The sequence below is a fragment of the Esox lucius genome, chromosome 10 (assembly GCF_011004845.1).
Source record: "Esox lucius isolate fEsoLuc1 chromosome 10, fEsoLuc1.pri, whole genome shotgun sequence".
NCBI classification, from domain to species: domain Eukaryota; kingdom Metazoa; phylum Chordata; class Actinopteri; order Esociformes; family Esocidae; genus Esox; species Esox lucius.
In genome coordinates, this window is record NC_047578.1 from 63,618 (window position 1) to 79,385 (window position 15,768).

The 15,768-nt window shown below is 40.4% G+C and overlaps 1 protein-coding gene across 6 annotated transcripts in view; it reads right to left on the reverse strand.

Annotated features, from left to right (window-relative positions):
* Positions 1-15,768, reverse strand: part of rims2b (regulating synaptic membrane exocytosis 2b) — a 92,023-nt gene that overhangs the window by 53,182 nt on the left and 23,073 nt on the right. For all 6 annotated transcript variants that reach the window (XM_034294736.1, XM_029122956.2, XM_029122955.2 and 3 more), the window contains 2 exons: positions 1,633-1,701; positions 911-1,046 (listed from right to left, as the gene is read on the reverse strand). In XM_034294736.1, coding sequence (XP_034150627.1) covers positions 911-1,046; positions 1,633-1,701 — 205 coding nt within the window. The remainder of the gene's footprint in view (positions 1-910; positions 1,047-1,632; positions 1,702-15,768) is intronic.

A 15,768-nucleotide genomic window follows, 5' to 3' on the forward strand; every position in this document is an offset into this window, starting at 1 on the left:
AACTATTTACTATTGGTGGTTTTGCTAACTCAGCTGTCCCCATAAGGAATAGAGTCCTATTCACCTCTATAATAACAGGAGCAGGAGCCCCAATGCTACTATTAAGACGTACCCCCAAAAGGGAGACTTCTTCTAGTTGTTTCTGCTAGGCCCAAGGCCTGGAGACTAGGAGCATAACTCAGCCGACATTCCATTCATTACTGCCCCTGAACACAGATAGAGACATCATGTGTTGCTTACAGGGTTGTTGAGTATATGTAATTTTTCAAGCATACAGAGTACAGAGGCCTTCTAAAAGAAAATAGAAAAAATAAGGATATAATAACAAATTAATTTTATACACAATTACCAAAAACATACAGCCAAGGCAACAAAGGAGTGGCTCAAGAAGAAGCACATTAAGGTCCTGGAGTGGCCTAGCCAGTCTCCAGACCTTAATCCTATAGAAAGTCTGTGGAGAGAGCTGAAGGTTCAAGTTGCCAAAAGTCAGCCTCAAAACCTTAATGACTTAGAGAAGATCTGCAAAGAAGAGTGGGACAAAATCCCTCCTGAGATGTGTGCAAACCTGGAGGCCAACTACAAGAAACGTGTGACCTCTGTGATTGCCAACAAGGGTTTTGCCACGAAGTACTAAGTCATGTTTTGCAGAGGGGTCGAATACTTATGTCACTCATTAAAATGCAAATACATTTATAAAAAAGATTTAAGTTTGTTTTTCTGGATTTTTTTGGTGTTATTCTGTCTCTCACTGTTCAAATATACCTACCATTAAAATAATAGACTGATCATTTCTTTTTCAGTGTTCAAACATACAAAATCAGCAGGGGATCAAAAACCTTTTCCCCTCACTGTACATTGAGATGATTCAAGGTCCATTATATCACATGAAATTGTTCTCTTTGAGAGTTACCTTTGTGAAGAAGGAACACTGGGAGAGCGTAACCGCATCCTGGCCACTTCTGAACGGGAGCTGTGGTTGGCCAACAAAACCTGATCTGGAACAGACAGCGTTGAGCTCTGGAAATCCCTGCCATTCTGCCTGTAGTCTGAGGACCAAGAAATAGACAGACAGACAGAAAAAAAAGCTTTTATAATTTGCTGATAATTTTTAGTATTTGTTTCCAAAGATATTATAAAGACCTAATGTGGTGGTTAGCCGTTCACCATAAGTCAAATAGATTATAGTTATTGATGTACATATTCTGTACTTTCTTGATATAGATATAGATAGATATATGTCCCTCTCATCAGAAGATATATACCTGACCTTACCATCTACATGTACTGCAGGAATCATTCTTCAAATGATTGAAGAATAGCCACAGTTGGGCTATGATTTTGTCTTTCTTGATTAACATATTCAAACCTGTCACATTACAGGAGATTGAGAGCCCTGACTGCCTCCTTTTGCAGTTCTTAAGTTATCTTGCAAAACAAATGACTATGTAAGGAGTATGTGTTACCCCAACACCAGAGCAGATTTCCCTAACATCCTACCCCAGCTCCACCCCAGCCCCACACCTTGGATCATATCCCTCTAGCTCTTGGTTATTGGAAAAAAAGTATATTGTCAAAACCAAACAAACCAAAACTAAACAAAATGTTAACTATGGTTAACATGTAGTCTTTCACCTTCTATGACTCCGATCCCATCCTCACAGTCAAACTCAGAGAACTCAGGGTCACTGTTTCTCTGGGACCCTGTGAGGAAAGAAGGAAGAGCATGAGGAGTCAGGATAGAAGAATCTGTAAACCACATAAACAATCTAAAGGTAACCCTTGTTAATACCAAATATATAAATGTTAACCTGGTTAATAACAAGAATCTAAATGCAAGCCTGGTTAATCATTAATAATAATAACATTTTGTATATAGACCACCAAGCATTCAGAAAAGCCTGCAAAGACAGTACGATGCAATATCAAAAAGTGTTCACATCTGCTTGATCAGCCTAGTTTTTCAACCTGATTGCGGAGAACAAAAACAAACCAAACTTCATTTTTGATACAGTTGAAAAAAAGTGAACTTGGTCTTCCCCTTTGCAGTGTTGAATACTTGAACTTTGACGAAAAGATCATGATCATTCTAAAACAAACAATGGGGTCTTTCCTAAATAAACATACTTATCTAAAACATAGTTGTCCCAAGATTGTAGAGAACTGCATGGACCCTGTATCAATAAGGACACTTTAACTTTTTAATCTTGTACCCCTCAACGCGTTCACAAATATAGTAATGAGCTCTAAACTAACCCCTTAAATAGCTTCTTCCTACGCTTGGTCATGCCAATGTTGAACATAACAAATTACTCCCTTTCCTCTGGATGTGTATGAAGCTTGCTAGAAGTGACAGTAATAAAGAAGTCCTGGAGAGGGATGTTAACAGTCTATTCAAGAGACGGAACACCCGCAGAGCAGCAGGGCCTGACAGTGTCTCCCAGCAGTTAGTGTAGGGTATAATGTGTCAGAATGGTGATTTATGGAGGGCGGGACTTCCATATTGATGTGACAAGTGGGCGGGACATCCGGTTTGTAGGGTGGGACATCCTGTATGATGTGTGTACAGGCGGGACTTATGCATGTCCGGTGACTTTGTAATTTATGATTACAATGATGTGTCCGTGTTTGATGTTTTACAACATCTGATGAGCAAACCAGACTAGTGTTATAACAGGTGGGTTGTGTTTGATGATTAACAAATGGCCCTTAGGGTTCCGGAATGTTAATTAACAAATGGGCCTTAAGGTTCCGGAATGTTAAATTCCCAGGCAATAAATAAGTCAGCTGTAAATTGTTTGGTGTTCAACAAAAGGGTGCCAGGGTTCCACTGCCATGTGGTACAACAGATGTAAACTTCCATGTTTTACAATGTGCATGTAACATGGTGTTTTTCCACAAGCACAGAGTTTCACATGAGAGACATGCTTTTTGTGTAAGATATAAAGAAGGGGGCAGGGACTTACAATTTGGAGAGTTTCAGCCCATTTTTAATTTTAACAAGATATGGGCCTTAAGATGATATCTGCCCTGCAGTAATGGTCCCTTAATAACCACTATTACAAACTGTAGTATATGCAGGTTTAAAATCATCCCGTTTCACGGTTTGTAGTCCAACACAGCACTACAGCAAACTAACATTGCATGAGCAATGCTATTATTTTGAAGGAACAGTCATGGCCAGGGCCAATCACACATTACGCAAAGGTGGATTGTGTCGCGGTTCGGGTTTTAAAATATTGTTATAAATAAAAACATGGATTTAGGCACATTTGAATGAATGAGCAATGCTGAGTTTTGTAATAAAAATGGTGGTTTTAAGTAAGCATTAACTTTTAAGTTGCATTATATGGCTAAACGTTACAAAGTTACTCGCCAGGTAGCGTATAAATTTGCATGAACAACGGCGAATCGTTGACAGGTCAGGATATGTTATTTCAGGTAATTAAAACATTCGTAAAGGCGTCTTTTGAAATTTTACAATGGGGATCAACGCGAGATTGTTTTCCACACATTGGTAGAAATGTTTAATAATTGGCAACGTTGGTTAAAAAAAATACTGTAGTATCTGCATTCTCATAATGACCAATTCTTGAAATCTGATTTTTGATTGCTGTATTACGGTCTTGTGTTTGTTAAATGTTGAACAGATTAATGGCAATGACAATTGCAGCATTTATATATAAGCAGATTAGTTTATCGTTAATATATAAAATTATATGACGTGATGTCACGGCTGAGCCACGAAAATTAACAAGAATGGCGATTCTACCAGACAGGATGTATCAATATATTTGGTTGTCAAACGGCAACAATCATCAGAACTAAATAGGTACGTTTTATCCTGAATTTATATCATTGCAGCCTGTATAGTTCTAACACAATTTGAATCTAACGTGAAGAATGATGACATGTAACCAATGACAAAGTTAAGAGGCGTGACTTGCTGGAGGCGCCCCGGCTGCGATGTGAAGACAGTAATTAAACCCGCAGCATCCACAAAAGTCAGCTGTTGTTTCAAGCGCGGAGTATATCGTTTCTGTTGTAAGTACAAGTTATTTTATTTGAAGTAATTTATTTGAATTGTGCTGCAATTACAAACGCTAACAAACGAGACATTTGAACTTTTTAAGAATGTGTAAATACATTTTACGATTGCGCAATCCATGCATTTATAGCTGTATTTCATATTCCCTGTTTAAATCTCCGGTTTAGGTTGAGCGGAATTAAACACCGACCGTGTTTGGTAAACACATTTTTGGACCTTCAAATCTTGGTAAGTAGACTTTTGACATTATTGTTAATCAGCTTTAATTACCTGTATACGCTCGTTAATCTTATTTGTATTTAGACCAAGTGACCAGCATCTGCGTCAGTTGGACTGGGCGGTTGTGATCTTACACAACCTGAGCAGATACTTTTTGTGTAAGTTTAATTATTTACAGACATTTTTAGGTCTTGTTCCAAAGTGTTATTAACAATTATGACAATATGCATACTGAACCTTGGTACAACATTCTTTATTCCAACAGATTGAGGACAGCCCGGTGATGACACAAAGTACATTAACATTATCAGTTACGGACACCCCAACTTGTGGCTGCACAGCGTGAGGGGGTTTTTGTTTCATTGTTTTCTTTCATGCTGAAGGTAATACAGCCAAATCTTCAAAACTGCGCTGTATGTAAATGTATGTTTGAGTTAGAATATTTAAACCTGAAAAGTGGATTGGTATTTACACGTTAAGCCAGAGAAATGGTGAAAGATAATGCTAACAACAGACCAGACATGGAACATTGAACCTCTACACATAATCAATCGACCACACCCCAAAATACAAATGAACCAACCATTACTTTGTTACACAGCGATGCACACAATAATCCCCAGATACAAGGCTTGTTAACCGAGCTTAGTAGCACCCATTTTTCACATGATCTAGTTGACACTCCTTCGAGCTCTCTGATGCAAACTCAGTGCAGTGATGGCGATGTTAGAGTTATACAACGTAATGCGTTTGACAATGTGGAATTACGACAGTTGATAAATGTACAAAATACTGGTGAAGTTGGTGATTTTGGCACATTCTATGCAAGTATTATGGCAGGCTTGGATACTTTGATTGTTAGAGCTTCAGACTTTGTACATGGGCCTGGTGATCGTCTGCAGATTGAGTTGATTGGTGAATCTCTGATAAACCCTGTACATGTGACCATGAGAGCGGATGAATATAATGAACGCATGTTTGGTAATTTACTTGAAAGTGTTATGCAGAGTAATGCCGAGATTATGATTGATGAATCACTAGAACTGGTGGTACAAATTGTCAAAAACCGTGAGGGTGGTGCCCCGTGACGTAAAGCTGAAACACTGTTGATAGATCAGATTATCAATAAAAAAAGACATTTGGACATTTGGACATCAGTAAAATAGACATTTGTATGTGGCTGTGAATAATGATTCTACATGTTTTTCTGTTTGTTTGATGGGTATGTTGAACCCGCAGTACACATATCCTGAGGCCCTGGTTAGTGGTCGTGAGTTACATACGGCACTGCTTTAGCATTAGATGATTGTGCGGCATTCACAGATATTGTTCGGTTTGAAGAAATTACAGGGTGTAAAATTGTTGTCTTTCACCGAACATGTGATGGTCACTTTACCAAGTTTCAAAACAGCGAGGACACCCACCCTAGAACCGTCTTTATGTACTTACACGATAACCATTTCTATGGCATCATGAATCTGAAGGGTTTTCTGGGTGTGTCTTATGTCTGTGGCTGGTGCTATACCGGTTTCAACACACGTGGTGATCATGGTTGTAAACACAGCTGTAGTGTCTCTCTTTATGAAGATTGTTATATCCAACCCCGTAACACAAAGCAGTGCCCTGACTGTAAACGGATATGTTATTCTGATTTTTGTTATAGCCAGCATAAATGTTTGAAGCACCACAAAAGTGTGGATCGTTGGGTTAGCAGGTGTGACCAGAAGAAATACTGTGTCGATTGCGGCCGTTATTACAATGTTATTATTAGCAACTATAAAGCGCACAGGTGCATGGCTAACATGTGTCCCAATTGTAACGTGGATCTGGCGGTTGAAATGAATCATCAGTGTTTTATAAAACCCTCCAAGCCCAAGGAACCCAGTGAGTGCTACATATTTTATGGTATGGTACGGGTTGCACCAGCAATGGTTGACAAAGCTAGAGGCTTTGAAAGAACAACACAACGTACATGTTCAATACTTATGTGAGTGTGAGTGGAATCAGCTTAAAAACACATCTGCAGATGTCAAAGCTTGAAGACCTTTGATGCTTCAGAGCGCTTTGACCCTCGGGATGCTCTTTTTGGCGGTCGTACTAATGCGATTCATCTGAAGTTTACGGCTTGAGAAGGGGAGACTATTCAGTATAACGATGTCTGTAGTCTTTATCCATTCTGCAACAAGACAAAGACTTATCCGATTGGGCATCCAGACATAATCTTTTGAGATTTCAAACCACTAGACACCTACTTTGGTATTGTTAAGGCAACGGTGTGTCCACCGAAAGGCCTTTATCACCCTGTTTTAACACACAGGGTTGGCGGTAAGCTGTTCTTTCCCTTGTGTAGATTATGTGCAGAGTCTGAAGACCAGGTAACTGATTGTTCACATACTGATTCAGAAAGATCTTTAACCAGTACCTGGGTTTCTATGGAGCTGGTTAAGGCTGTTGAGAAAGGTTATCTCATTGTGGAAATATTTGAAGTCTGGGATTTCACCAGGACATCAGATGATCTTTTTGCAGATTACATGAGAACATTCCTGAAGCACAAACAGGAAGCTAGTGGCTTCCCGCTATCTGTGGTTGACGATGAGGCTAAAGACCAGTATATCCGTGTAATATCACGAAAAGGAGGGTGTGCATCTTGACAAGGAAAACATTGTTGTAAACAGTGCTAGGCGATCTTTAGCCTTTCGGGTAAGATGGGTGAGCGGACTAACCTTATGAACACAATGTTAATCACAGATCCAGAGGAATTTAGCCACTACATTTTTTCGAGTGAAATAGATGTTGGTTATTTCTCGTTCATCTCAGACACTGTTGCGATGGTACAGTGGCGTTACACAAAACAGAAGCCAATCAAACCACGTAACGGCAACATTTTTATTGCCGCGTTCATAACCGCTAATGCTAGACTTGAGTTGTATTCACTCTTGGAAAAGTTAGATAGACCTGTACTCTACACAGACACTGATTCCGTGATCTTTGTCACACACATTGGGGATTGGGTGCCCCCACTGGGGCCATTCTTGGGTGACTTGACCGATGAGTTATCGGAGGTGACAGCATCGCTCAATTTGTTAGTGGCGGGCCAAAGACGTACGGTTACAAAACCGTTAAAGGTCTGACCTGTCTCAAAGCAAAAGGCATTACGCTCAACAGCTACAACACAACCATTGTTAACTTGGAGACGCTAACACGACTGGTTGATAACTTTGTACGGGGCGAGGGTGGTGATGATGATCACGTCCTTGCTAATGCAGACACCATTGCTAGAGATAAAAGAACATTCACATTGAAAAAACAAGTAGTGTCTAAGCGTTTCAGAGTTGTGTACAACAAGCGTGTACTGCTCCCTGATATAAGGCCTTATGGGTACTAAACCACAGTCTAGGATGGATAGCGGTTTTGACCCACGACGACAACACCCGTTCAGCTGTGTCATTAGTGGCCCCAGTAACTCTGGTATAACATATTTTGTGAAGATGTTGCTGGATAATGCAAAAGTTTGATCATGTCTAAATGCATTCGTTGAAATGTACCACTTTTGAAGATGATATTTAAGGCACCGGCAAGTCAACGAAAAGTTATTTTAGAATCAGCATCCACCGACCTCATTTTATCACTCTGTAAAATAGCGCTTAATCGAAGGCGCGGAAATATACCCTTAACAGAATCGCAGCTCAGAAATGTACAAAATTATATACAGAAAAGAAAGAACACTTCAGTCGCAAGGAAAAGAAAAACCATCAACCAATCTGGAGCTTTTCTACTGCCGTTACTAAACGTTGCAGTTCCCTTCTTAACCAGTCTAATTACATCGAGACAGGGTTAAACAACATGGAGCATGCTCAGAAAAAGTTTCTGGTGCCACAACATCAGTTAGAAAAACTGCAAGAATCCAAAACGACTACCACCGATGAAAGACAATCTGTTGAAAATGATTTGGACTCATCGATTCGCAATATACTGTTGAAGCCTGATGTGGATTTACATGAGAAAGCTAAAAGATACTCTTCCATTTTACAAAATTATTGACTGTAGTGCGACAGGGGGAGCTTGATACAAACACACTGACTTTAAGTCTACCCGGGTCTGAGGCTGGGTCTGATGTATTAAACGTGACTGAGACTAAGCAAACTGTTGACCGAAATGTTGACCTTGTTGATGAAATTTTGGATGATGTGCCTGCGAGGCATAGAAAGAATGTTGAATATATTCTTATTAGAATGCACCGCTCTAAAGATTTGACTTCATGGAATTAAAATGGTGAATTTGTTTTCAAAGGAGATAATCAAGGGCTCACACCTGTTGGATCTTGTTAAAAGTGTGACAGCAACCAATAAAATTGCTGACTATAGAAGACCGTTGGGGTGGGGGGTGTTTTTAGAGGCCATAGCATGTCTCAACATGCCTTTTACAACTATTCCAAATGCGCTTGTAAGACATAAAATCTATTTGTATAAACAAATGTCTGGTGACACAATGGATGATTTAGCCACACCCCCAGCAACTGGTTTTCAACCAAACATAGCTTTCTTTGAACCCCCTACCACGGACCCCACAAAATGGCTTCCATTTTAATGTGTTTTTATTTTATGCTTTTTTTATCATTTGTGATCCATTGTCAAAGTGTGTTTTACCTTGAATAAATGTTGTATGAAAAATACTATGTAAACATTGATGTGGTTTTACAAATGGTTTTATTTTTGAATAATAAAGTTGACAAACACGTGATTGGCTTTTCTATTTCTTCAACAACCATGGCACAAATTAAACGATTCACAAGATTGAGCATGTTGTATGCAATTAAACATTTGCTTATCACGCTTACTCTGGTACATCTTAGCTACAAACGTTGAGACTAAGACATCATTTTCTCGTAAATCATCAACATAAAAAGACATAACATCTTTATAACTCAGTCCTTTTGTCATTATATAGAGAAAGGACACACAATGTTGTCTACACGTGGTCCCGTACTTGTTTTGAACTGTATTCCACATTCTCACAGGTTTTCAGAAAGGTATTGATTGACTTGGGAAAATATGCAAAATCCGGAGGGTTTCCAAAACTGTCATAAAACCTTCCAATGCCATCGTCTGTTATGTAAATAGCCAGCCAGTGCTCCCCGGGTTGAATGCTTGGGTGTGTATTAACAATCATCATTGATGCAACATCTCGGACTGGCCCGCTAGGTAGTTGGTCACTTGCCAGCACACCATAGAAATGGGTCCTAGATGAGAATTGGTTCACCACACCAGTCTACTCTGCGGTATTCATTTCCACACTGTTTTCCTAATAGTAGTCAACCATGACTTGTCGCCGGTTTGACACTTCGATAATGGAGATTGTATAAACAACCAAATTAATTGTGTGGGGTAGTGGTTGTCTGAACCTCATCTCAAGTCGTACATTCCCTGACTTGATCAAGGATAGGTGCTGACCACACTCCTCATCGGGTGTGCAGTTGAATGCATAAAGGGCATAGCCGTGTAAGAAGTCTGACCTGTCAATAGCCAAGGCTTGGTCCTTTAGGTGTTTTCCTGAAGCTAAGGCTACTTGGTAAAATTCACGCACTGCTGACCCTGTTGTGTAATTTGGTTGGAATGGTTTGCAAGGAAATTGCTGACCATCTACATACATAGCCATAAACTCCAAATTATAATGTTTGCAATTAAATGGATTTTTTGTGTAACTTCCGGTAAAACTGTCATTGTCCACCAATCCGATTACAATACATTGTGGCAGAGGTCCTAAAAATAGGTTTTCCTGGTTGCAAACGCGACCCCCAGCCGGTAAACTAAATGTCTTCGTACACACTCTTTCATTGGGTACTTGGCATTGGTTGAGAGTAACGCTTGAGAATGTCCAAGTTTCACGGCTGGCGAAGGAGACACTTTCTTGACAAATAGTGAAGCTGATAATATATGCAAATGATAACGCACATCCCCGACCCCCATAAGGCAGAACTCATCTTTACCGCGTACCATCCAAACATTTATATCAATGCCGTTTAACATAAGTTTCTCTTGAAAGAAGATATCGCTATAAACAGGGCCATCATTTCAAATGTTGTACTATCCGCTGAATAGGCAGCCCTTTTCGTAAATACATCGTTCTCGCCTGCAGGGTCCGTAACATCCATGTGACCTGTGGCATTCTTGTAAAACAAACCAGCTGAAAACTGTGTCTTTAATGTATCACATCCATAATTCAGAATGCTCTCTATAACTGCTCTGTAGGGGTATGTGTTGCTACTCTGGCTAATTAAACGATCACCCAAGGAGACATCCACTTGTGAAAATAAGGTGGCTATTGTTTAGATCAAGTATTGTTTAGATCAATGTAGTCTTCAACATTCCCGGCAATAAAGAACTCCAGAAGGGCTGCGTCTGATATTGCTGATAGGGTCGGTATTTCAACGTATGTATTTTTCTCAATAGATGTCTGTGTGAAGGGAACTGTGAATAAATCCAACTCTGTTTTCATACATTCACCAGACATACGGTGTAGGAGTGCCATCTTTCTAAAATATATTCTTAATCAGATTTGCCGTGTTCCCTTTGAGTGTCCTCCGGGGTGTATGTCCTCTTTAACCTTGGCTCTTGTTTTTGTCTCATTCTTGCGTTTTTTACTCTTGGGTAGGCTCCGCCTACCAGGTGGTCTCTTTCTAACACCTCGAGTCATAACCATCAATCCAGTCTTGCTGTTTTGTTTGTCGTGACATAACACTGTTGACAACATTGCCAACTATATTCCTAGCCGCATTCTTCAGATGTGGTTTTGCTATTGAGAACCCTCGCTTCAACAAAGGTATTGCCATCCGGAAAAGCCCTCGGAAAAGGCCCCCTAGACCGGCCCCATACATTGCAGCGCTACCATGGTACCCCAGTAAACCGTTACCGGCCTGTGTTGTATATTATTCAATATACCTTCGAGGATCATCATAGAGTTTTTGAGGCTGCATCTTAAATTCTAAGAGTGTTTGACGGGTCTGAAGTGTAATTTTGCAATCACCTTCCCCACTACAAATGAAACCAGCTGGTTTTAAATCAGATTTTACTTCAATACAGATCTCATCAAATTGACTCTTACTAAGAGGTACGTAGTGTGGCTTGTCGTACGTCACTGTGACAACTTCGTTCTTTTTCCCTGCAATATGTACAGTTCGCAGCAGTGGGACATGACTGTCACCAACACGTTGATAATCAATTATATCTGTGTAGATGTATAGGGTGTTAAACCCAGCCAGAATATCTGTGGGGAATGTTCCGTACCATGGGGCATACCACCGCTCGCCTGGTTTTAACCCCAATATCTGTTCCAGTTTTGCACAAAATTTCAAACTAAACTGGGGCTCACCTTTTAGAAACATTCTATTTTTAAATTCATCGTACCCCACCCATACACCATGTGATTTTATATAACTGTTGATCTCTGTCACTAGTTTTAATATGCTGCTGTAATAACCAGTGTTGAGTTCATATTTCCATGTTTCGTCATTATTCAAGTCATGTAGTTCAAATGCGTTTTCACCCCATGTAAAAGTCTTCCACGTATGCGGGTATTGGAACTCTATCAAAGATACTTCCCAATCACCTTTCAAATCTATACCTTTGGCAAATTAAGTGGTATAGCTCGAACTCGTATTGCTTGGATAGACATGTCTTTATGAGTTACTGGGCAGCGTTATGTAGAAACCACCTTCACCCATGCTGATCGCAGTCAATGTAAATGACGTGATCCTGTAAATCCAGGAGTTTTATCCAGTTTCTAGGTCAACCACTTGTTTTCCGATGGTATCCAGCTGTTGAATTTCTCAGGCCAACCAAGCCATTTCACAAGACAGATTTCCTTCCCTTTCTGTACTTTCTCATTCAAAACTGCTTCCACTTTAAAAGTTTTATCCTTAACCACGATTATTTTCAGCAATTCCTGTTCATAAAAGGTCCCAACTATCACATCACCATCATAATCTTTTATTCTATATACAGGAGGTACCCGAGGAATGCATTGTATTGTAAAATATTCATCTGTGTACCCTTTTTCATAGCCTTTTGTAAACACACCTCTCAGCTTTGAGAGTCTCATATTATCCCCAACCTGGAACTTGTAGCGTTGATTACCATTTCTTGTTAATGTTGTACCATACAGGTTCTTGAGAACTAATCTAATATTTTCTTCACAAACATCAGCAGGCTTCATCTTAATAGACCAGTGGTAGCTATGGTTGTATCCGTGAACTAAATCTTGAATAACCTCAACATAGCGATGAGTGTTGGCAGCTGTGAGATACCTCCACATTCGTGATTTAATTGTTTTATTAAATCTCTCAACGATACTCGTTGACATCATTTCCTGTAGCAAAATGTTTTATGTTGTATTTCTTCATTAACATTTCAAAATGTGAATAAAAAAACTCCTTTCCCTTGTCCGTTTGGACTTTTTGCAGTGTTCTTCCTTCTTTTAATGTCTTCAAATGCTCTCTTTACCTCGATAACACTTTTATTTTTCAGCACGAGAATCCATTTGTATTTGCTTAATACATCTATGCATGTTAACATAAATTTTATGTTATCGTTTTCCATACTGGAAGCACTCAAATCCAGCTAATATTGTGAATTTATATCATGAACAATAACTCTATTTATTTAAAAATGTATAGCTATAGGCCTGTGTAGCGTGTATGCGTCCTGGGAAAGCAGCCAGTCATCGGCCTCACCATTTTTGAGGATCTCCCCGTTTTTTTCAAAGTATGCTCTTTTCAAACCCTCTCTACCCACATAAGCACCAGGGTTTGCCGGTTCGTAACCTGTTCAGACATCGTAGAGTGTTTGAGCAATAATGAGAATAAATACATGTTTAACATCGTTTTATTTGAGTTTTCGAAATTACACAACCAAGATATTCCGAAAAGTTACACAAACATTAAAGATTTCTCGTAGTCTTTGTTTATATACATGTTAACATGAGAACTGAAGTTACCCTGGCCTTAGACAACAGACTATTTGTTTTCATCACACCATGATGCCACTGCGTCACATACAGCATCCTCATTTAATTTGTCCATGTATTCATCCCTGTTCTCACTCAGTCTCTGTGTGATGTTCGGCTCCAACTTGAGCTCATGCAGAAAGTTCTCAGCAGCCTCGTGAACATCAGTTATCAGTGACCAATGTGTTCAAAGCCTTGACCAACACATGTTTCAGTCGCGGTGTTAAAACTGTCGCCACAATGTCAACATAATGGGCCTCAAAAAAATACTCAGGCGGTTCTAGACATTAATGTCTTGTCCGGCTTGGGTGGTCCAGTTCACATTCGATGCATGCTTTGTGTAGAATAGCCCCAACAACGTTTTCCAGAACATACCCATTGTTGCTTTGATGATCTTTAAAACTTTTGCTACAAGGTGTTTGTCAATTTTGTGATAACTCTTGTTAGCATTTGAAATGAATGACAGATTAAGAGGACCTAGCTGATCACCAATCCGGTCAATCCAGTGGTAGTATGCTGGTGGAATCAAGCTGTTGGGGTCAGGGGGTTTCGTAGAAGGCTTCAGCATTGTCATCCCAGGTGTCACACAGCCAGTCCTCGGCCTTGGGTTCTTCAATCACCGCTTGGTTGTAATCTTGAGACATGTTTCATAAATTCTTCTGACTGCTTGATAGTCTCAGGCAGTCTGTCTGTTTTTATGCTGTGCTGAGGACGATGTTAGCTTAAGGTGGGGCTTCAGGGTCTTACGTCAGTCGATCCGTCCGCAGTCACAATCTACCCCGCTGACTTTTTCCGGAAATAGCTCCAATCTAACACAATCTAGAGTCATACTCTTTCTGCCCCTCGAGAACTTTAAACAGTAAATCTACTGTATTATGTGGGCCTTGTTTTGGCCCCAAATAAAACACTTTTTGAAAGGTGGCCCATAATCCGGCATTAAAAACCATTTGATCGGTCACACCAGCCTTAAACACATGGCCTTCAGGTAATTCATAAAATGCCACCTCCGGTAGCTCTGGGTTGAAAATGTATCCACCAAACCGACCATCATCCAATCCATCATCCAAAATAAACTCTGCATCGGTTTCTTCGGGACTGGCATGTTGATTGCATCTCTGCGGTCCATCTGTAATTTCTTACCAAATCGCTGAGCTGCGTTTAAGATGTTAGCTTTCACCGGTGTTTCACCCAAAACATTGATCGCAGCACAATCCTCCATGTTTTGTATTGTGTAGGTAAGTTTGCTCAGGCAAGACTGAATGACCATCACCGATGTCTGCGTGATTTAAATACACAGACCACGCCAATCAACCCATAGAACATGAAAGGTTAACAACCACCGGGTGTAGGCCATCTGTTGTACCACTTGTCAGAAGATTAAACACAGGGGGTTTTAGATCTGACGAACACCATTTGTTGAACACCAAACAACTTTCCGCTGACACAACACTTATTTATTGCCTGGGAATTTAACATTCCGGAACCCTAAGGGCCATTTGTTAATCATCAAACACATCCACCTGTTATAACACTAGTCTGGTTTGCTCATCAGATGTTATAAAACATCAAACATGGACACATCATTGTAATCATAAATTACAAAGTCACCGGACATGCATAAGTCACTCCTGAAGTCCCGCCTGAAGTCCCGCCTGTACACACGTCATACAGGAAGTCCCACCCTAACATACGTCATACAGGAAGTCCCGCCCTACAAACCGGATGTCCCGCCCACCTGTCACATCAATATGGAAGTCCCGCCCTCCAGGGCCATAAATCACCATTCTGACACATTATACCTTACACTAACTACTTCCCCCCATCCACCCTAAAGCACTGTGCAGATCAGCTTTCTGCTGTGTTTACTAACATTTTTAACACCTCACCTGAGACATGCTGCATTCTGGCCTGTTTCAAATCCTCCATCATCATCCCAGTCCCCAAGAATCCATGGATCACAGGACTTAACGACTACAGACCCGTCGCCCTGAACTCTGTGGCCCTGAACTTCAGTTCCACATTCAATACCATAATTCTCTGACTTAATTCTGATGGAGACGAGTCTGCCAACAGGTGGCAGATTGACCATCTGGTGTCCTGGTGCATTCAGAACAACTTTTTCTTTATGACAGCAGGGGCATTCCCTAACCCTAACCCTCTTTTTCATTGATGTTTAATGCCAGTTGTCGTCCAACTTCAAAGGTGCATTACCACCACCTACTGTACTGGAGTGTGGGCCAGAGATAGAACACTATATCCTGTCTGCTAGTAAGAAGCCAAATAAAAGTGCACTAATTGCAGTTGATGATTTACCCAGTAAGTACCTAAGGGAATTCCCTTGAACCCATAACCTTAAGCACTCATCTTAAGCCATTCTGCCCATCATCTGTGCATCATCTGCTCTGCAAAGAGGGTTATTGGCTGCAATCTGCCATCTCTACACGACCAAGACACCTCCAGGACGTGGAGGCGAGCAGCAATAATTAGGGCAGATCCCTCTTACC